The sequence below is a fragment of the Mixophyes fleayi genome, chromosome 3 (assembly GCF_038048845.1).
Source record: "Mixophyes fleayi isolate aMixFle1 chromosome 3, aMixFle1.hap1, whole genome shotgun sequence".
In the NCBI taxonomy this organism is placed as follows: Eukaryota; Metazoa; Chordata; class Amphibia; order Anura; family Limnodynastidae; genus Mixophyes; species Mixophyes fleayi.
This window is the reverse complement of record NC_134404.1, coordinates 287,674,749-287,699,628: the sequence shown is the minus strand read 5'-3', so window position 1 is coordinate 287,699,628 and position 24,880 is coordinate 287,674,749. Positions and strand designations below refer to the sequence as shown.

General features: G+C 37.8%; 1 protein-coding gene across 1 annotated transcript; it reads left to right on the top strand.

The window, feature by feature from the left end:
* The first annotated feature begins 390 nt into the window (after positions 1-390).
* Positions 391-24,226, top strand: LOC142144642 (MAL-like protein). The gene is made up of 4 exons (XM_075203739.1): positions 391-579; positions 18,203-18,373; positions 20,583-20,738; positions 22,335-24,226. The coding sequence occupies exons 1-4, from the start codon at positions 472-474 to the stop codon at positions 22,395-22,397; spliced, it is 498 nt and encodes a 165-aa protein (XP_075059840.1). The 5' UTR covers positions 391-471; the 3' UTR covers positions 22,398-24,226.
* The last annotated feature ends 654 nt before the right edge of the window (positions 24,227-24,880 follow it).

Genomic DNA, 24,880 nt, shown 5'->3' with positions numbered 1-24,880 from the left:
AAAAAAGTATTTACCTATTATAACAAGTTATTCATATTTATATCCAGTTGCTCTGACATGTATTGTAAGTTTTGGTAAAATGTTTGTTAATTCTGCACCGCTTTATTAAAAAAAAGTTGAAGGTTTAGCATAATGATGTACAATTTCTATCATAGGATTGTTGGATCCTAAAGAACATTCCTTTAATATGTACACTGTAGAAGAGCCACTTGAGAAAAGTCGTCATTTGATTGCATGTTTCATAATCATCATTCATCTGACAGATTAAACACAGATCACCTTGCCCTTTTTATCTCGATAGACCTGCCAGGGACGAAACAGGTTTTTCAGACTATTACGTCTGTGTAGGTGTGTCTCTGTATAGAATACTACTTTAAACTTAACAGATTGCTATGTTTAGTGTACAGATAACCAGGTGTTGGGAAGCAGCAGACATCTCTTTACTTAGCAGATTGTTCTGAGGGGGAAAAAATGGCATCACAAGGAATACAGATGCCTACGAGCACCGAGGTGCCAGACATTCCCTATGGACTTTCGGTGTTTAGAACATTACCATATGCATTTATACTTCCAGAACTGGTAAGTTATTTATTTTCACTGTGGATTGAATTCATATTCAAAATCTAAGGGAGAAGAAAATTCTTTGCATGTCTTAACAAATTAGCACTTTTTTCTAAGTCTTGACAATATGTCATGCTGTCAGAATCCTAAACTTTATGTGCATTTAGCAGGTAAAGCAGGAATGTGCTTTAGTTCACGTAAAAGGGACTAGTCCAGGGTTTCCCAAACCCAGTCCTCAGGGCTCCCCAACAGTGCAGGTTTTCCATATCTCCTTGCTTGAGCACAGGTGTATTCATTACTGACTGACACATTGTAACAGATCCACAGGTGGTCCTAATTATGTCACATGTGATCCAGAAAACCTGCACTGTTGGGGAGACCTGAGGACTGGGTTTGGGAAACCTTGGACAAGTCAATACTGAAACACACACTTACATATATGCATTAGTTATGAGTATGTATAAATGTAGGTAAAGGTATATCTCAATTGAATTGAAGTTATTATATAAGGTTTATAAAGACACCTTCACTTTTCCTGACATTGAACCTGCTAGAGTAGGGTTTCTAAAACTGTTGCTTATAGTGTAACCCTTTAGGTCTGAAAAACTTTATCAAGTAGCCCTTTATGTGGGTAAATATTTAACAAGTAACCCCAATATATTTAAATATTTACCAAATGTACATTTTGAATCAGGTGCTCTATAATGTATTAACATTTTCACCAAGCAACCCCTTATGTCTGTAAATATTGACTGTGTACCATCTATTGTCTGTTCATTTTTCAATCACATATTCCCTAATGTGTGTATTTTTTTATGAACTAACCTATTATATGTGTAAATGCTTAATATATATTCTTCTGTATATGTGTATACTTTTTCTTCTTCTGTATACACTTTATTTTGAGATAAATACAACCGGCTGGAGTACCTAGACAATCTATAAGAGATATGCAAAAGCACTTGTATCTCAGATTAAAAAAAACCTGTTTTAGACAACTTCATGTTATATAAAAAGAAAATATTCAAAACATATAAAATAGTTCAGGTGAAGAATCCCTACTCTAAAAGCAAAGTAGGCTTAAATCAGGTCTGTTCAACTGTATACCAATGTATAAAAAATAACTCGATTTACATATTATTTTACAATAAAATCAAGATAAGACTGGAAAATGAAACTGTCCATGATCAGTGCCAGTTTTCTGACCCATGTCCAATATGTCCATATGAATGGGTGAACAAAATAGACAAATTTGCAATCTCTGTGTTCAGGGTGAGGTTATTGCCTGTACCATATAGGCCCAGCTAGTGTGGTTGGCTAAAGATGGCATACACTGGCTCATTGCTGTCATTGGTCATTTGGATTTTCCAGCAGTCCCAATCAACAACTGATAGATCTTGATCAGATATTGACCGGGCCAACTGACCAAACTGACTATCCAAATTGCTGTATGAAGTTATGTATGCCTCCCACTCTTCTTTCACTTTTGCCTATCACTGTCTGATGTATCCACTTATTTACAAAAATCAAAGAATTAAAACTATGGCAGAACATGCATGAAAGTATAATTTCTTTTGTGTGTATGTTTGTATATTATTTATTTATTTGGTGCTTTGTTTAAACAGTGTTTTGCAAAATACAATGCAGGAAAATATAGTATAGTACCACACAATAAATGCAATACAAACTCAATAAGAGAGGAGGTCCATTTCCAGGTACCACATAATCATGTCTAATATCCACCAGTTCAATGATTAACACTCCCTGGCTCACTCCTCTCCTATTTATTGCCTTTCCATTCACTTCCACATTCCACACCTCACCAACACACCCTTCCCACCTCTTGCCTGCTAACCACACATTGTATTTTGTATACCCTTTCTATCATGTAATAGAAAGCTAAATGTAAAAGCTACAATCATATTGTTAAGAAATATGGTGATCACTGTAGCACGTTGCATCAGTTGCCTAGCAACAGTAGCCTGCATCCTCTCTCTGTCAGGCAACAGTGGATTGCATCCTGATGTATCAAGTATATGGTGATCACCACTGCATACCAGATCTGTTACCAGCCACAACAATCATCATCATCAGCTATTTATATAGCACCACTAATTCCACAGCGCTGTATAGAGAACTCACATCAGGCCCTGACTCATTGGAGCTTACAGTCTACATTCCCTAACACACACAACACAGACCGAGAGAGTCTAAGGGCAATTTAATAGCAGTCAATTAACCTGCTAGTATGTTTTTGAGTTGTTGGAGGAAACCGGAGCACCCGGAGGAAACGCACTCAAACATGGGGAGAACATACACACTCCACCTAATAAGACCATGGTTAGGAATCGAACTCATGACCCAAGTGCTGTGAGGCAGAAGTGCTAATCATTAAGCCACCCTGCTTCCCCAATAGTAGCATCCTCTCCTCCAGTGCAGCCGGCTCCTCATTGATTCAGCTGGTTGCTATGTAAATACCAACCAGCATCTCTTCAGCTATCAGTCTGGCAGTGTCAGCTGTGCAATCGCTTGCTGCTCCTCATGCAGCTAATCATCCTGTAATATCTAATTGGTTCTGCTGGTTCTGCTGGCTTTATAAACTGACCCAGATTGTTTAAATGACTCTGTTTTCTCCTAACCTTGGCTTGTTAAATGGATCTGCATATATATTTCTACCTGCCCTTGGCTTATTAAAGGAATTGCTGTCCTCTCCTACTCCTGACCTTGGCTTGTATTTTATTCTGCATTAACCCTGGCCAGTGTGATTCTCAGTTTGCTCTACTGTTACCATCTAGGTTGCTCACTACTTCCTACCATATTCTGTCCACGCCACTGAGCAACTGAGTGCTGTGGAACATATATAGTTCTTTGGAAAGGTTGCTGCTAAAGGTGAACATCTCACAAAGTGGTTCTAGTAGTTGTGGATCACATGCCATATTGCCCTTAACACATATGCCAATGTTAAACATTGTCTTCCAACTTGTTTTGCTCTAAATAACAACATAAATTGTAACCATTTGTGATGTCAATGTTCCTCTTCTTGTTTGTTGTAAAAGCTTAAAATGTTTTAAAATGCCAGAGGGCTTATATTCTAATTGTAAGTTGTAAGTAAATTTAGTAGATGGCTGTGCTTGGCCAATGCATGACTGATCCTAATTATTTAAATGCTTCATTCCTGAAATGTGTCCATAATTTGACCTTCAAGGTCAAATAGAGAAGGTGCTTAATGTATACCAAATGAGAGAGCATACCATAGGTAAGGGGCCAAGAGGGAGAAGGGCTATATTGAGCGAAAGGGGAGACAATTCTGCATAGAGTGCATGAGATTATTTTGCACATCAAGGAATTAAATCAGATATGTAGGGAGGAACAGGCAAGTGGAGCAATAAGCACATTGCTTTGAAGGTGATCCAAGATGTGATAGAGAAAGGGAGTTAAGGAGGATGTGTATTGTAGAACATGAAATGGTTCTCACTGCAGAATGTAGGGTAGATTATAACTGAGACAAATGAGGGAGCTTGTAATCCTATTAGAAGTAGTTTACAGTAGTCCAAGTGGTAGAGAATTAGAATGTAGGTTGTAGAGAGATAAAGCAAATTGCGCATCTCAGTGATATTACAGAACCAGTGGCAGGTTTTAGCATACTTGCCTACTCTCCTGGAATTTCCGGGAGGCTCCCGAATTTCGGGGAGTCCTCCCGGACTCCCAGAAAAGTAGGCAAAGCTCCCAGACCCTGTGAAATGCTGAAATTCACGGCATTGAATAGCTGGGGGCGGGGCTTAATCGCGTCATTAAGCCATACCCTGCACTATTCAATACTATGAATTTTTGTATTTTATGGTAGGGGCGGGGCTATAGTGACATAATGACGTACTCAAGAGTACAGACTTAAAAAGTTGGCAAGTATGGGTTTTAGTCAGAATATAAATATAAACAGTAAATGAGAGGGCATTGAATGTCACACCAGTGTACAGTACTATTGATAAAAAAAAATCTAAGGGTTTACTGGGCCAAGTTTTGGAGGAAGTATAACAAACTCAGTTTTAAATGTGTTATGGAAATATATGACAGATATTCCATAATTTTAGACTCGATTTAAGGTGTCAGATTAGAGTTAAACAAATATATCTACATATCATGTGCATACAGGTGTGAAAGAGCATTAGTGGTCCAAAAACTGAGCCTTGGTCCACACCAACAGAAAGATCCTTTCTAAGGAACTACACAACAAAAAAGTAATCTGGTTACTTTAGTTTCTTGCTAAATTTTGATCACTTTCTATTGACCTCATATATACATATACAGTAGTATGGACCTCAGCAAGGCAGGAAGTGGGTGGCCATGGACCATCTGAGAAGGCTACAAATCACTGGGATACAAACACCTCTCTGAGCTCACTCAGATTAGGTGCAGTTAGTGAAAGGGTCATTGGCAGAGTTTAGTACTTTGGAATGTACTTCTCTAAGCATGTTTATTGTATTTTGGCAGTGGGTGTGTTTAGTGTTGTGATTTTTTTTGTTCTGTCTTAAGTATACCATTAGACAAACAGAAATTACTCTCTTACATGTTAAGTCAAGCAGCAAGTAAACAGCATGCCGTTTCCATACAGTGTAATTAGCTGCCTAGATTTATAAATTAATTTTAAAAGTTATGTTTATGGAAACATTCACTTTTTCAATTATGGTACCTTTTATTGAGTTATAATGGATGAATCGGGGCTGTACAACAATTTTATTTTTATATTTCTTAGTCAAATGTGTATAAATTCAGCCTGCAGCATGTCATGTTCTTCTGGTAACCACCACTCCAAAATAATGTACTGAAACAATATATTACATATTAATTTCTATATATTCATTGTAGGCTAACATCTTACTTTTACTATTGTATTCTCCCAAACTTAACAGATAAATTTTGTAATAGAAACCTTCCCATCTACATCCTTATATTTTCAAGTAACATGTACTGGAAGTCTAAACTATTGTCAGATAAGCTCTTTCCAGTGGCGCTGACTCTCTAATGCCACAGCAATCTCAATGTCAGGTCATTCTGTCAAGGGAATCCTCCCTATTGTAACATTCACCTTTGTTATCAGCAGCAATGAGCTGTTTAGATTTGAGGGAATGCTATAGTAAAAGTTAATAAATAGCAGAATTACTTTTTAAGTAAACAATAAAATTCATGAATTATATTGAACTATATAAAGTTAGAAAAATATGAAATGAAATATGAAGTTACTGCAGTGTCACTGGAATACGTAGGCTATTTGTGTTGTGCCTATTGTGCTGACTGTTTGAGTAATAGCAATGACTGTGCTCCTCTTGTGATTCAACACAAGCCTTTCATTATCAAGACACTAATGTTGGGTGCACACTACAGAAAGTTTCTCTCAATGCGACATCTTTAACGATTTTACAAACAGTCACAATCAGCATGACGATTTATGTATGCACACTATACACGTGGTATGCTATTTACCTTCAGATCTGTGCTCTTCATCTGTCATAACCATCGGCTGAAAAGATCATAACTCTGCACGCTCCACAGAGATCTATGGACACTGCTGGTCATGAGTGCATATACACTGAAGAATTGGAACAACATCGTTTCATCGTTGTACAAGATTTTTAGTTCAGTTTAAAAAATCAAATTAAACGATACGATGTGCATTGGAGCAATAATGATTCATCGTTGCAGCGTACACATGAATGCGATATTGGGCCAAACGCTCATTTATCGTGTGATTGTCCCGCTAATTGGCTGTAGTGTGTACCCAGCCTAAGTTATCATAACATACAGTATGTGTTATTATTTAAACAATTGTGAATTTTGAACAAAGAAATGCCATATTAGTTTTGTTTTTATTGCTGCAGGGCCGTCTGAAGTCATAATGATTCCCCCAATCCCCTGTGGAAAAGCTAAATTATAGCTCTGTTAAGATTCTGGATAGTTTTGGTGCTTGACCTAAGTCAATAGATAGTATTATTGGTGGGTGGATTTACAGCTTGTGTTAATATTAGGGGTATTTAATGGTTAAGAGTAGTATGATTCTGCTGACTTGGAGCTTGGATCAATCAACTCATTTGAAGCAAATGAATTTGGCTTTCCTAGGCCATCATGGACAGACTCATTTACTGGGTATACTCAATGGAACAAGGGATAACAGCGTTAAATAATACTCTGGACTAAATGATGTTATTGATAAAAATATCAAAAACCAGGGCAGAATAAATTTATATTTTATACATTTAATAATGCAAATACATGTATTATGGATCCAGTAATAAAATAAAAAAAGGAGAAAATACTCCTATAATATATAAAACCGCAATCAACTTTTCAATTGAACACATGAGTTGTTGTTAGGCAGTGTTAGTATGCAAACCATAGCCACAATCATATATATAATATATATATATATATATATATATATATATGCAGATACTGAGAGCATGCAGTAACGATAATGACAGGTACTTGGATCAATAGCCTGATTATAGAGCCTAATTCAAGTGTCCAGCAATAGATGGGAATTGCGAAAACCACTGGTACTCACGATCCACATACAGCTGTACAAACATCTAATCCGGAGAGCCATGAACTAAGCAGAGACTAAGCTTCTAGTTTGGATTTTGAGCTAGATGCCCTGAGAGTCAATGGGAGCTTGATTGTGAGTTCCTCTATAATGATTGCTGTCTGTCATTTGAATGTGGTCTCAGTATGTTGTGCTGAAGGGATAACATCATCATATTCATAAAAAAAATTGAAGCAGTGAAACAGCAGCAAAAAAAAATCAAGAACAGCGTGAGGAGAAATAATATCTGGTTTAAAGGGATACCAAGGACCTGTAAAGAACTAAAGCCATACTTCATGCATATGTGTGCAGAAACATTGCTAAGACCAGGCTTGAGATATATCCAGTCTGAAGACTCTGTAGAGCTGGAGAACCCCCTGAGAGGTGCGATTATTCATCTACACTGTTATTCTATGAAAGAGGCCCTTTGCATTTAGACCTTCTGAATGCAACAAATGTCAAGGTATTAATATTCAATTGTATCAGCTACATTATACAGACGGCAAGCAATGTACCTGGTTACATTATACCTCCAGACCCATCAGATCCGCTATCATTGGGGTTTCTATTTTTAAATTATTATTGGACTACAACGGAAACTCTCTCAATCGTTGTGGCACAGAAGAGAAAGCTACACTTTCAAAACCCTAGGTCTACATCCACTGCCTCGAGAGCGGAGCCCCCAAGATTCCCTCCACCTCACTATGATTGGAATGCAATGACCTGAACACACCTTTCTCATGAAGTGCTGGAACATTTCATCTCAGGTTACTATATGGTTGAGTGCTTTGGGTCTATACAAATGTTTTCATTGGCACACAGGAGGAGATGCTTTTTCTAGTCTGTCACTTTTACATACATATTAATAGACACTTGTCCCCACCTTATTGTTTGAACAAGGTGTGACTCAATTGCACAAGTGAGTTCTTTGATATTATTTGACACTAATGTGTGTTTTGAACTTTTATTCATGGAGAAAAATGTACTCTTTGCTCCAGATGGGAGGTTTATGATCTAACTCACATGAGAAGTATTTCTTGGATGTTCTTGATGTGCATCTGCCACTTCCAGAAGAGACGGCTGCTTAATGTTTTGGCTCCAAACCCTATTTCTGAATGTGAAGAGCAGGCGTTTTGCAGTTACAGAATTGGGGAGAAAGACTTATTTCCTCTACTGCTCATAACCCCAGAAAGGAGGTCTGACCTCTCAGTTAAAATGCTGCTTTTATTTGAGTAGACATTAGTTTCAGCCTCTGGAAATTGCTAATTGTTTTACTATTGATATTTTCCTCAAGTAAAGTCATCAGCAATAAAATACCTTCACTGCACTCAATGGGGTATATTTGCTAAACTGCAGGTTTGAATAAGTGGAGATGTTGTCTATAGCAACCAATCGGATTCTAGTTCTCATTTTTTTAGTACATTCTGCAAAATGACAGCTAGAATTTGATTGGTTGCTATAGGCAACATCTCCACTTTTTCAAACCCGTAGTTTATTAAATATACCCCTACTTTATAACCAAATTAAACTTCGCTGATCAGATAAATGTTAACAGGTGCTTAGCTTTCCCCCATTCTTGATCCGCCATACTATCATAATATTTTTTAAATGCTTGTGATGATTAGGGATCATTGTTATATGATCAATGTACACACTTATTTTATTTATAGTTTTCAACCAATACCACTCTTCATAAGGATTCCGTTATTTGCTTACATATGGTATTTTTCATTTATCTCTCTTCCCATTTCTTCTACCCTAAAATTCCACTTTTTCGCCTTTCCTCTTGTTCTGACCAGGACTTATAATTATCCTAAATGTAATAGTTTTTGCTATTTAGAGCAAAATAAAATCTATTGGACATATAGCTTCAGTCATAATAGAGAGAAAGCCAGCTCGAAAAATAAATTCTGCCCAAATACCGAAATGCCAATGTAATAGATAACAAAGGGCCCATAGCATAAGGGCATATTAATAGAAATATTTTAGTCTTCATTAATAAGGCTTTTTGCCCTGACTAATTATGTGAACAATATAACAGCATCTGTAGAAAGACAGGAGCTTGTTACAGTTTATAATGAAAAAATAAGTCATTTGTTTCATTGGTTTTGTGAAAAGGATCATGATAGCCGAAATAACCCTGTGTATCCCCAGTGGGTAGTATTTTAGCGATGTTTTTTAGTTATTATGGTAGCTGTTATGCTAATTGTTAGATTGTTAGCTCAGTTTAGTTAGTAAAAAAAATATTACAATTGTTCCTTTCCCTATAGTTACATCATGATATCATGATTGCAGCAGTTGTGTTTGCAAATCTTATGCTCAAGTGCCAGTTCTAAGGTTCAATTTTCTGTTCTTTTTCCTCACTAAACAGGATAGTTTTGGCTGGAGTTCAGCAAGTGAATTAAAAACAAAAAACATTATACTTACCTTGCATTCACTGTTCAACCATTCCGTGAACTTTCCATTTATAGATGTAGTTCGTGGAGCGAGGTCATCCCTCACTTGGCCACACAATGGGCCTGATACATCTGCACATGTATTTTGAAGTACATGCAGTTTAAGTTATTGCAACCTTAAATCTAGAGTTTAGATGTGCCTGTAGCAAAGATGCATCGATCATCACCATCAACTTAGAAGTGTATGCCCGATTCATGTAGGTCCAAAATTACGCTTTGTACCTAATGTATTTCAAGATCCAATGCACATGCATGTTAATGTCCATGATCCAAAGGACTGCAAATGCAAGATATGTGCACCTCTAATTACAGACGCAAGTTGTGAACATGAGCAGGCCGCCAACATGCATCTTTAAGTTGCGCAATTGTACTTACTTCCAACTCTAAATAGGTCCAATGTGTGAATACTAAACAAATTGGATATATAAGCTTCATTTCATGTAGAAGTGTGTCACCACATTTTTTTCTTTCACCAATTTGATAGGAGTTTTATATCCCTTATCCTGTGCTTTTGAGGACCCAGCTCATTCTGTTATATGTTTCTCAGTCTGTGACTTCCAGCTTGCCTCCATACCCCTCCACACATCATAACATTGCCCTTGAAACTTTATGCACACTTCTAAGAAGTGTTGGTTTTCTCTACTGCCCTTGTTATTTGCAGCTCTGTTCTCACTAAGGCAGGTGTTGCATAAGAGTTTAATTAGCTACAGGCTTTCCTCAAAGAAACCACAGCTTTTTTTTCAATCGACATTCCAATATTTTATAAACTGCTGACATACTGTCACAAGAACGGTTTTCACTTTCAGGCAGCCTGTTAAATGCCGCTAGCAGTATTAAACATGTAATGGAACACTTTTCAATGCAAAACGAGCTTTATACATTTATGGATTCTATGGGCAGAAGAAGTGGAGACTTACAATGCAAGATTAACCTGCCTGTTGGCGGTGTGTAGCTGATTAGAGGTTGTGTTTGGGTGTAGGTCTTGCAGAGTTGCAACGTGGTTTATTAGTTTTCCTTGTAGGGATACTCTTGTTGTTTTTTGGAATGTTGCAAGATTGTATCTTTTATCCTTTTAGGAAATTCTTCGTTCTTGTGTGCTACAGTTTTTAGTTATTTCCCTCTCTTTAAATTGGCTGCCAGCCTAATTACAGCTTTAATTACAGTGCCATTCTGCAATTGTAACCAAAAGGTGGTACCTGCCCCTCTAGATTTCAAAATAAAAATAAAAGTTAATTATGTTAATTATTTATTGTACTAAACTTTTTCAGCTGTAGGTTTTATTGGCATGGTAAGTAAATATAAAGGCAAATGTACCTTAAGGGGTCCATTTATTATTGCTTCTTTTCATGAACATCCCCCAAAACACATTTAAGTACCATGCACATGTATTAACAGTGCATCACAGCAGATACTGTAGATATCTGCTGCTTTGCATTTTTCTTTAAAATCCAGTAGTCCCCATAAATGTCTATGGTCACTGCTATATCCCTCAATTTAACAAGTTCTGACAACCTTGGATTTTATGAACTTGTTCACATTACTGTACGCCAGCTCAGGCTAGTGTACATTACCGTATGTGTCAGTTTTCAGCTGTGCTCAGCTCTGCTCTGCTCTGAAGAGCAGAGCTTTACAGTGCGTTTGTAGAGGGATCATATAATCACTCACTGTCACATGATGCTGTCTTTACATTAGTACTGTCCAGGGATGTCTGTGCACCAGGGCCGGATCTCAGTTTTTTTTTAAGGGGGGGGGGGTGCTGATTTAGTCCCCACCCCCTTTTTTTAAAACTTTTAACAGTACGGGTTCTGGGGCAATGCCCCCCACCCCCCCTCTAGCAGAGGCGTTCTGTCTGCAGCTGCACACTATGCGCAGCCCGAGTTTCCAGAGACAAGCAGGCAAGTTATGCTACCCGGTTGGTCTGAATCAGAGTGGATGGGCAGCATAACTTGCCTGCTTGTCTCTGCAGACTCGGGCTGCGCACCACCCGCTTTCAGTGGTGCACGCAGGGGGGTTTCTGAGTCTCCAGAAACCCCCTCCCATCGCTAGAAAAGTGCCCTACATATCGGCACTGTACTATACAGCAGCCGCGGTGCTGTCTAAGAAGCGACCGCGGCGGTGCTGTATTGTATACAGCACCGCCGCGGATGCTTCTTTGACAGCGCCGTGGCTGCTGTATAGTACAGTGCAGCCGAAACGGAGCTGCTGCGCATGCACGGGCGCATGCGCTGCAGCTCTCTAGGGTTTTGTTTGTTTTCGGGGGTGGTACTAATAATGATGGGTGAAGGGGACATCGTAGCATGTGCTCACTCCAGGAGCTATGGCTCCTTGCTACAACACTGAATGTACCTAATTAAACCAATGTGAATCATCATGCCCCACCATGTGCAACTAAATAATTACATGTTAATTAAGAAAATCATGTAACATCGTCACTTCTGTTTGCAGAAAACTGGTAGCACAGCCCTGATCAGAATGACTCATGTCTTGTTTTGTGTTGTTTGTGCCTCATGAATATTATCCACCCTGTTGCACATTGTTGTGTCATTATCACACAGATCTACCTTGCAGCAAATTAATGTAAAAAAATGACACCATTTAAAGGAATTAGGCCAGCATAGTTCAGTATTGTACTTACTATAAAGCCCACTTGTAGGACAATACAGTGCATGTAATCAGTAATGTTTGATTCCTGCCTATGTCCATTACAATTGAATATACTGATTTAATGAATGGATATTACTAAATGATATAATTATATATTGTGAAATAAATAATTGTTAATAAACACAGTTAGAATGTAGGTTTAACTTGATGGATCTGTGACTTTTTCCCATCCTCAATAAGTCATTTATTAAAATACTGTTAACATCAATTAATTCAGCTCACGTAATTGCAATTGGAAAATAAGTGGAGTCAGGGGAGGGGAAATTGGAGCAGATCAGTGGCGGATCCAGGGGGGGGGGGGGGCAATCGGGGCTTGCTGCCGACAGCTGCACACTGTGCAGGTCCGTTCAGCAGTGACAGTATGCTGCCCGGCTGCTCTGATTGTGTTTTAAACACAATCAGAGCAGCGGGACAGCACACTTTCACTGCTGAACGGACCTGCACATAATGTGCAGCCGCCGGCAGCCTTAGAACACAGAAAGGGGGCGGGGCCTAAATCGCCCCCCCCCCCCTAAAATCGCCCCGGGTAGGGCAAATGTATGGTCCGCCCCTGGAGCAGATCAACATCACACTATTAAAGCACTACTTTTAATAATACCCATTTTCTCTCACAAGTTTGTTTCTTGTTTATATTGTAAGTATGGTTACCAGATCCGCTATTTAGAAACAAAATATAATACCCAGTCTGTCTAAATGTGATATATAGTAGCAGTCATGCGTATTAAGGTACATTAATGAAACCTGGTGCTGTAACCCATAGAATCCATTCAGATATTTTCTTTCATTTTCTAAAATGAACAAGAAAAAAGAAAAAGTTAGATGTATTCACTTTGATTAATATAGAGATTAATATAAGGATGGTTTTGCCATCACAGTCTGTCAGCAGCAGTTTGGCAGGATACATTGGTAAGATGTGTTGTTGAGGACCCTTCTCCTTCTACCATTTAAAACTCAGTCTGTGGCTTTGTTATTGTATGTCCTCTTTTATTGGTGTAATGTTAAACTTTGTGCACATGAACATTGGTAGGCTTGATAATGGCAGAGGCACTGAGGGGTATATTTACTAAACTGCGAGATTGAAAAAGTGGACATGTTGCCTATAGTAACCAATCATATTATAGTTATTTATTTAGTACATTCTACAAAATAACAGCTAGAATATGATTGGTTGCTATAGACATCTCCACTTTTTCTGACCTGCTGTTTAGTAAATATACCCCTGAGTCTTTAGAGGGCTTAGTAATGCCTCTAGCAGTTAGTTCACATGCAGCAATTCAAAAGTGATATGTGAAAAAGTGTTGCTATATTGTAACTTGCTTTTAAAAATCCTGCAAATCTCATACATTGTGAATAGGACCTGGGAGGTGTCCACTTCGAGTCAATATTTTAGCTATTTCTGTTGATCAATTTAGAGGAAACATTGCACGAATACCACGTTACTGTGCAGGTATGGTGAATGTACTTGGCTAAATGGCAATAAAGCAGTGCAGTATGTGTATTTGATATTTGTCTAGAATTACATGGTTGATGTTCATTCCTGAAAACATATATTTTATACAGGACACATTGATCTACTTGGTTATTTCCCACTAATTTGTTATTTGAATTAAATGATGCTGAGTTAAATCCTTTATTTTAAAGTTGTTTAACACAGTTACTTAATTTAGTCCAGGTAATTTAACTGAGAAATCAGTGGAAAAATTACAGGTAATCCTAACAACACAGATAATTGACATATCGGACATATAACACATGCAAACATAACATCCTTGGTTTAATAAGAAGAAAGTTTACCATTTAACTTGGATTATTTCCTTCTTATTAAAATTATTTGTTACGGCACATACTACATGTACATTATGATTATTAATTAACTAGCAGATTTATCTATGGCCAGCATGGGCTATATGTAATGCTGGCCATATATATATATATATATATATATATATATAAATGTTATATCTAAACATATGCTTTCATTTCAGTGTAATCAGAAACATGGGACAGTAACATCTTTTTAGCAGACTCATCTCTTTGCATTTCACTCCTTTGTCAAGAGTAATTCCTTTGACAGAAATAAACTGACTGACCTACACATAACATCTTGATCTAGAGCATGTACAGTATAACTTCAATCGAACAATGACATTATTGACGCTTGGATACAATCATTGTTTAGTGAAAAATTTCACAGAAGTCACCAATTTGATAATTTATTCAAATGTGACCAAAAATTCCCTTTGATTGTATTGGATCGTTATTGTAGCACATAATAGATTTTTGATAATTTAGTGAAATAATTATCATAAAATTTAACCTAATTGATGCTTGTGTGACCAGATTAGCACTTTCTGTATTAAAGGTAATTTCTTTGGGGCTGTTGGATAAAGTAATATTCAGTGTGACCCCAGGTGTTAGGGTGCATCAAAGCCCTTCATGTTGGAACAGAGACATTCAGAGAAATTTATACCTGTTTAAACAGCACAAGGATGCTGCAGGCTTTTATGTTACTTTACTTATGATTAGTGGCGGATCCCCTAGCAGGGGCTTGCTGCCGATGGCTGCACATAATGTGCAGGTCCGTTCTGCAGTGACAGTGTGCTGCCCAGCTGCTCTGATTTTAAACACAATCAGATCATTCGGGCAGCACACTGTCACTGCAGAACGGACCTGCACATAGTGTGCAGCCGCCGGCAGCCTCAGAAGGCAGAAAGGGGGCGGGGCGTAAATCGCCCCCCCTAAATCGCCCGCGGTACACCAATTATCTAGATCCGCCCCTGCTTATGATACGTAATTCTATCACAGTGTAACAAGGCCACACAGAATGATACGATGGAGAAAAGCAGGACACATGTGTTTGAACAATCACTTTACTAACTCAGCCTTTACTAACCATTCCAGTTTGTTAGTTGTTTTCTTCTGCTGCTGTATAGATGATCTATTAACTCAGAAATACTGGACACACCCGTATATCACCGAAACTGCTATTTAATTGTCATTGCTACATACCAGGGAATAAACCAAAACTAACTCTTAAAACTGTAAATAGTGGTATATTAAAAATCACAGGATGTAAATGAACATAATATGCATTAATAACGTTGCTTGGTATTTTATATTACAAAAAACAAGGGATTGCAGAAAAATAAATATGGAAATGAAAAAGAAGCTGGAGCCTAATTCATTAAGGATCTTATGCAGCAATTTATGATCAAATTAGTATTCTGTTTTGCACATAAGTTAAATACTGACTGTTTTTTCATGTAGCACACAAATATCAACTTTAAATTTCAGTGTGCAAATAAGCTATCAAGTATTTGTGTGCTACATGAAAAAATAGTCAGTATTTAACTTATGTGCAAAACAGAATGCTAATTTGCACCCCTTGTATTGTAATATGGTTTTGTCCAGGAGACTGAAATAAGAAGTTTCTTAAGCTAAGGTCCTTAATGAATCAGGCCCCTGGTTATGGACAGGTGTTTGTAAATCAGCCACTGCACTATAAAATACAGCGCGCTTCAGGGCACGTACACAATCTGTCGGTTTACAGCTACAATCACGATAAATTGACTGTGACTTGAATGGATCTGATTATAGAGAACAATGATTATAGACAACCGCAATTGTCTGCACACACTGACTTGTTTCCTGCGCTGGCCAACCACGAACTCTGCTTGTAGTATTTTTGAGTGATCAGCGCTTGAAACAAAGTTATAATCTCTATAATCCGATCCATTCAAGCAGCGGTTACCATGAAGACAACGCATGGACCTGGACAAATGCCACCATGAGCATCCTCTAAGACTATGCCCACCTGGACACCTGTGGTGTGGTTTCACTTCTCCCAGACCTTCTCACATGTGCCCATTATCTTTAGGCTCTCTTTAGTTTATATATTATAAAGTTCACAATAGAGAGTTACACACATTACAAGATATCCTAAATTGAAGCCCGGTGTCACATCCTTGTGAACTTAAATGACCCTTGTCTCACTGTGTGACCCAGACATCAAAAGAGATTGTGAGCTTGGCTGAATAGTGAGAATGAAACTAAACATTTTTGTGTAATGTGCTGTATAAAACTGTATGTGCTCTATAAGAATAAGTAAATAATAATAATACATTTATTAGAGGAGTCAGTGGATCTACTGGTAATTAAGAGTCTGAGCCTCCATGAATAATGCAATCAAGGAAAAACTACACTCCCACAACCTTCTATCAATACATTGCTTGTCTAGTGGGATCCACTGGTAATGTCAGCGGCGATTGTCAGTTGGGTAAAAAAACAAACACTGTCTGCCCAGTTAAGATAGCCAAAAACATAAGACATGGACATGTATTGATACTACCTTATAAGTGCCACCCAATATGAATTATGGCAATGCCTGTGCCACACCGTATGGCAGGAGGCAGCAACATGGTTCATGTTATTAACTGTGTATAAAAGTTTTACTGAGCAAGAGAGGACATACCTCACATACATATGTCTGAATAAACTCAGTAGATTAAGTGCAACTCACACAATAAAGCAGCTCTTTGCTGGTGCCATTCTATGTTGTGGTCATTTTGGGAGAGGGCTCCTAAAAGCTTGCACCAAAGGCAAATGACTAGCTGTGATGAATCTCAGGTTACAATACTCACTGGTTCAGCTCTGTCTTTGCCTTTTGCTCCCTGATAAAAATTTTTATGTAAGTGCACACCCTAAATGAGCCATTTACAGGCACACCTTACCAAGTTCTCACACCCAAAGGAAAGTACATGAATTCAGAAATAGTTATTGCAGGGTGACAAAGTTTCCTGTCTACGTCATTCTTTATTATACTGATTATTTACTGAGGATTTGACTCCTAACATCTCCATGTGACCCCATAAGGACATGACACTACTTTTTATTGTGCAGAATTAGTAGAGGAGAAATAAACACAAAACCCAAAACAAAATCAGGTTTAATGACATGGTGTAAGTAAAAGTGAAGAAACTCTTAGCAGTATATGAAGCACTTGTATTCAGTGGACCAAATTGCATAAAAACTAATAATAACCAGATTGTCACGATGGATAAAAGCACAAACAATTCTTTCCACCCTGTTTTGGCTACTCTATAGATTAACATTCTATGGGATTATACTTGAATGATTCACTGAATGTGAAAATAAACTAGATACTATTGCAGTATGTTGAATATTCCATACAATATACGTTAAACACAAGTGACCTGGAGCATTTGGTAATATATAAATCTATGCAACTAGGGGTAGGATTTATCACTGAGGGAGTGGAGTTTTTTTTGCAGCCTGACAGCATACCTACATTATTATTACAAAACAAGCAAACCATACATTTCCATCCTTCAGCCTGCCTATTTTTCCAAAATATTCTGGGTGAGGCTAAAATGAAATTGATTGTATAAAAATAAGTGTGTCTGTCATCACGGTACTATTACTACTTCCTGATTTTATAAAAGTATGTGTTGATTTTGCGTTCCAAAGTAAAGCATAAAACATGGTTTGTTGTATAGAATTAGAAAGTAATCTATATACATGTCAGAACAGCTCTGCTTAGGAAATCAAGTTGCTCAGAGTATGCTGACATATTTTTTCCAAATCTATCCCACAGCCAGACTTTTACACTGGCCAAGTTTAAAAATAGACTATCATCATACAAAAAAATCCATTATTCCATAAATTTCTATATAGCACAATAACACCTAATTGTAGATAGAACATTGTGTCAGCTTTCAGTTTAAAGTAATCTAATAATTACAATTATATTCAGTACAATTATCATGCATGCTGGTAATAGATTATGTATTTTACTTTAGAACATATATATATTATTCAGATTAATTTTAGGGGCTCTGTATCATTATGTACTAGCTGTTTTTTTATGTTACTAAGAATTAACAGGTTTATTTGCGCATAATAATTTTACATATTTTTTCCATTACAGATATTTGGATCGTGGGTTTGGATTCTGGTTGCTGCAACAAGAGTACTTTATGCTGTTAGCCAAGGATGGGTCATGTATGTTGCAGTATCTTCATTCTTCTTTTCATTGTTACTCCTGATGGTTTACGTGTTTGGTTTCCACAGAAACAACGCCGGCACTTGGAGATTAGTGGTAAGAAAGTTTAGTATTGCTTCTGAAATTGTGAAAAAAGTCTAATATGAAACTTAATTATTGATGTAAGCACTGTGCCCTGAAAAACAGAAACATTCCTGTAGATTATTATTATATCTAATGTTCTTGACATATAATTTCTAAACTTGCATTAATACTAGTTTTCAAAAGGATATAAAATGTGCAACACTTACATGGAATATATACTTGGTGTTACTGCTAGCACCTTTGACATCTTCATATTGAAAGGACAGTATCACAAATTTATGAAATATATTTTTAATTATAGATCACTGTCTTTTTATTAGCTGTAGAAAAATAAAATGCCAATTTAAAATTTTTATCCTTTTTTAATGAATGTAGAGATGTTGCCTATAGCAACCAATAAGATTCTAGTTAACATTTATTTAGTACATTCTACAAGATGACAGTTAGAATCTGATTGATTGCTATAGGGAACTTCTCCACTTTTTTAAACCCGCAGTTTAATAAATATACCCTTTGGAATCACTGTGTGTTAGGTCCACTTTGTCTCTACAGGATACTTGCATAGCAACCTAGCTCATACATGCCAATTCTCCCCGAAAGTCAGGGAGACTCCCGAAAATCAGGTCAGTCTCCCAGGCTCCCGCGAGAGAGCTGACATTTCTCCTGCATCCTGGAATTCTCGGTGAATTACCGCATTTTGGTGGGGGCGGGAGTGGGCGGGGTGAGGCCAATCGCGTCATTTCAAAATGACGCGATTGGGCCCGCCCCGCCTCCTCCCGCCCTCCAGTCACACCCCCTCTCCTGGAAACAAGTAGGTACGTATGACCTAGCTTCACTTTGATACCTCTTACTCCATTCACACCTGTCTCTTGGCTGACACTACCTAAACTATAGACACATTTGGCTCGATGCAGAGTTGAACTTGTGCTAGTTTGCGTAGCATAAAATACGAAAATTGTCACTGTAAATGTCCACAAAGCGAACGGATGCATATGCGCCAATGCAGACTTGCATGCATCCGTCACTTACGTCTCCTTACAAGTGAAGTGTCGGAACAGGAGAGGGAAAGGTTGTGCAATCACAGACCGAATACAGTAAGGTGTGTTCATGCAAATGTGGCTCATGTAGACATGAAACACGCATATGCGCCAGTAAGGGGTAGTTTTTGTACTTGCTATAGGGCAGCTGCAAATACATGCTGATTGTGATCATATGCTGGTGATGCATCTCGAGATGTGTATTACTCTGCATATGGACATAAATACAGTATTTTTATTTTAAATTTTTTATGCCCATTTTGCCAATAACTCTGTATCAGCCCAATTATCAGTTCATTCATGCAAAGTTCTTAAAAATGAGAGACCATTGAGACTTAAGAAGCAAAACACCAAACAACATATGTAGCTCCAAAAATTATCAATTTCTTGAGTAAGGTATTTTAACCCCAATTAGTTATCAATGTACATGCTTGTATATGTGGAGGGTGATGAGGAAAGGCAGGGCAGTGATGCAAGTTTCTTATTAACTTCTAGCAAAGATGTAAATAGCGTCACCACAAGGCCGCTGCTTCTCTGTCTGGCCTGGGAGATTGCCGGACTCTCTTGGGACTCTGGAAGATCACACAATATTTTGAAAGTCTCTCGAAAATTACGGGAGAGTGGGAAAGTATGCTCTAAATATCGGTATCATTCGATAAAGGGCTAATCTATATAAATTTTGCTCTATATCACTACAGATATCGCAGAGAGTATGACCACCACAATTCTTAGCTAACATGGTGACATCTGATTGGGTGTTATGGGTCCCAGCACATCATTGCTGTTTGCACTATGTTTTTATAAAAGTCCCTTGGAATCATGTGATACAAGTGGACTTGTGAGTCCAAATGGGATTCTAGCTCAACTGAAAATAATTTTACTTATTTCATAGCATATTGCAAATGACAGAAATGTGCTGTAATTCACAAACCAATCAGATATCGGCTTTGATCAGTCTAGTCCAAGTAAGACCATTGAAAGCAGAAGAAGCCTTTATGCGTGTTTAACATTTTTAATCATGGTTGAAATAATTTTTTATTGTTTACAACGTTGCCAAATATAAAATGCAAATGTACACCAATACATATGTTAAACACAGTATGCAAAGGCCATATTAATGTTATTGTGTTAAGATTTCATTTTTGTTTGTCCTCTCTGATTATCTGTTTTACCTCTCTCATTAGGATGTTATTTACCATGGGATTACAGCCATTTTTTACCTCAGTGCTGCTGTTTTGCAAGCTAGCGCGACAATATATTGTGATAGCTTTATATCTGGAGGTAATATAGTGTTCGCTGCATGCACTCCGATCTTCTACCATTTGAATGCTGCATCTACAGTAAGTTCACTTTGATATGTTTATGTTCCAACTGATTTTGGTATTGTTGTTTTCTTTTTATGTGGACATTGGTTTGTTTAATTTATAGGTGTATAATTAGGGCTGGACTCATACCGTTACAGAATCTTTTTATACCAAGTCTTACAGTACAACTAGCAAATTCCCTAGACACTCTGGTGAAAAAATACAATTTGTGCCAAGTGCATAAGCATAATATAAAGTCTCAGTTCCTGGACTCATTTGCTACACAAGTCCTCTTCTTTTTGGATAGAATTATATACATAGATTTCCCTGGCCCTCTTTCATTCACTTTTGCTCTTTTGTCCCTTAATTGATTCTTCCTTGTGAGCTCCCAGAACTGTTTGCTTGGTATCTTACTTCAGCGAAACCTTTTAAATTGTTATGAATTTTATCTCTATATAGATGGTGGCAACTGGTGTAAAGGAGCACCAGCCACTAGCAGGGCCGGATTAAGGGAATGGAGGCCCCGTGAGGGCCCCCCTCCGTGATCCGTGCAGCCCGCGCCCCCAACCCCCCAGTGATCCAAGCTGCCAGCGCTGCCCCCCCCGGCACTTACCTCCTTCTCCGGCGCGCTGTACGCTCTTTACTGAGGAGATCTCGTGAGAGTGAGACTCACGAGATCTCCTCAGTAAGGAGACTACAGCGCGCCGGAGAAGGACTGCAGTGAAAGTGCTCAGCAGCACTGATCGCGCCGGCGGCGCCCCCGCCCTCGACCGATCAGTACTGCTGCTGAGCACTTTCAAGGGCCCCCTGGATGCCATAGGCCCCTGGGCTGTAGCCCAGTTAGCCCTATGGTTAATCCGGCCCTGGCCACTAGACACGCCAATAGTGGCATTTGCAGTAACCATAGCACACTAATCGTTATACTAAGGAGCATTGTGTGCCACAATTGGCTTCATATTCGGATCACGCCACATGTCTAAAACATTATGATATATAACACACAAGTTACATGAATATATGTAAAATATCTTGTAACATATATCCTTATATTAGTGAAGTTGTGATATCATCAGTTATATTTGTAGAGTAGTGATGCGCTCATGGGGGCAGATGTAGACAGAGTACTGCACATGTCTGGACCCCCACAGATGAAGATTTATATCCATAAGGCACTTGTTAGATGTGGTCTACTAACCAATCCTTAGATATAGGAAAGGAGTTGTATTTGAAAAATAGACCCTTTGTGCCTTTTTAGGACATTAAGTCCACAGTGGATGTCTTATCCTTTAATGAGCAGATTTATGGTAGGCTGATGACATCATATACAGACAAATATAATCATTGTTCAATCAGACTTTCAGTTCAGTTGGATCTAAATAAGACTGATCCTAGTTGGATATTTGTTTCAGGGCACACACACAGCAACGTCAAAAACTACCAGATTGGCTAAAGGTATTGCAAAATAAATATCCAGTAAAGACTTATGTTTATCCTCACGCATTAGATAGCAATCCTTTTTAGAGCTATATAGAAGCTTATATGTCATTTATACACAATTTGATGATAGTGTCTACTTAATGAAAATGTATAAATAATTACTTAAATAATTGTTTACCATCTATTTTGTTCCAGTTCTTTGCTTTCTTGACAACGTTGCTGTATGTACTGCACAGCTTCCAGTCCTACGTCCACTAAAGACCTCCCGAGAGAAGCAGATCAGTCTGTGAATGTACAGAACAGATGGAAAGAGAATAAGTTCTCCAAAGTGACAAACTTGAACCGTCTCCATCAACCTTAGTGTATACGCAATGATCCTCAACAATATCCAAAAATGTGTTTTTGTTATTTTGTATTTGAACCTTGTTAATATTACATGGGTGTAAGCATGTCCTCCTCGGTATTAACAGAAATAAAGAGTAGGTTTGTCCTTTGTTTTATCAAACATGTAAGCCAACCTGCTAATACATGAGCTTGACTGATTCATGCTACAATACAGGCTTTGACAGATCCATTACAATGCCCCAATACATTTATGACAATAAGGTTACATGAAAAGTATTATTATAAAGATGGCTTTATTTAGTTTAAGCACTTTTCACTGTATTATGCTCTGTTTGATATAGTTATATTTATTTTTTATCATACTTAAATACTTATTCTTGGCTTATGCAATAAAAAACAAATTTATGCTTGGAGCTTGCAAATTGTTACTGCATTGTATCCATAAAAGGGACAGTTCTGTGACATTGTGTCTTATAATTTATAATAGTACAGGCACACCCAAAAAATACTAAGGAATCGCTATTGAAAATCTCTATAAAACCACAGAGATCATGGCGATAAGTAAAATAACTTGAAGTTGAAGGATGATCACAACTATTATTTGAGTAGTTTGTGGGTGTAAGAAATACATTTAAAGGGACTTTTATTTTATTTCCCCTTTGTATTTCACTAATGTAAATATTAAGAAATTAATGTATGAAATATTTTGTTATATCATTGTACCTAGTTTCTTTTGAGGTGCTAATAATTTTCCTTGTAGTGTTCACCATTCAGTAGAGATGATTTTGTGCCTCTTCCCTTTCCCATAATCCCTTTGACCCCTTCCAAATCTTTAATCTCAATCTTATTAAAATAGGATAATCATCTCACAATGCAATGGGTTGTAGGTGTGGTTTAGTGTCAAGGGATATGTGTGATGTCATAAGGATGTAGCCAGGTCCATAAAGGACCAACATTATAAATGGGAGCAGGCAAAGAGATATCTGACAAGAGTTTGGTCATAGTAGACGGATAACATACAATTGCAGACCTCCCAACTGTTACGATTTAGGTAGGACAGTCTCGATTTGAGGACACCATCCTGATCGGGAAATCATTGGTGGTAAAGTTGGGATGTATTGTCTGTTCACTGTTGCTCTGCATGGATTGCCGAATGTGCCTTAGTGCACACAGCAATGAAGGTGTTTGAAGGGGAGGGGAGAGGAGAACAGTACTGGACAGCCTACAGCGTCAGAAGTGCTAGGCATACCGCAGGGGTGTGGCCACGCCCCTTCATTACATGGCCATGCCCAGATCGTGACGTGGCCACGCCTTCTGTCACTCTGCTGGCTACCCAAATGTTGGAAGGTATGTAATTATGTCATGTACATACATTTTCCTCTTTATCCCAAATAATAAAATATATTGATAGTCTATATAATGAAATATCCTATAAACAACTGTGTACTGAATTTATCAGTAATTTTAATATGCTTCAGCATATTTAGCTGCATATAAAAGGGGTTCTAAATTTTAAAACTAAGTACCTTAACACTGTACATTAAATGCATCTATTGATGTCTCCCAAAGTGAAATCATTTCAGCAGTTTGCTGAATGGAAGCTGATTTGATGATTTGCCTTCTTTAGGTAAATAAAGCATTCTGGATATTCTGCCTGTAAACTGTGTGCACAGCTGTTTGTATGACAACATAATATGTTATGTTTTGATTGGCTGTTTACAATTAAAAGAATCTGAAATCTTGCCATGCGGTCTTCAGTTATGTAGAAAACTGAAAAGCTGAAATCTCAGACTATTAAGTTGGGAAATTAATATGATGCCATTTATTATTTCATATGTTTAAGAACATATCAACCATCACTGGACTTTGATACTATGATATTTCACAGCTAATTTAAAGTGTATTAATCTATAGCTACTGCAAAAATACAGTTATAATTAAACTTGGACTGTCAATTACAGTGATCAGAGGATAATCTTTACATTATTTGCATGAATGATCACACGTTTCATCATCATCATCATCATCATCATCACCAATTATTTATATAGCGGCACTAATTCCGCAGCACTGTACAGAGAACTCACTCACATCAGTCCCTGCCCCATTGGAGCTTACAGTCTAAATTCCCTAACACACACACACACACACACACTGGTCAATTTGTTAGCAGCAATTTAACCTACCAGTATGTTTTTTTAGAATGTGGGAGGAAAACAGAGCACCAGGAGGAAACCCACACAAACACAGGGAAAACATACAAACACCTCACAGATAGAGCCATGGTCGGGAATCAAACTCATGACTCCAGAGCTGTGAGGCAGAAGTGCTAACCACTGTTGCCATGATTTCCTTGTATTAAACATTCTTAAGGAACCCACAAGCTTAGAGTTAGT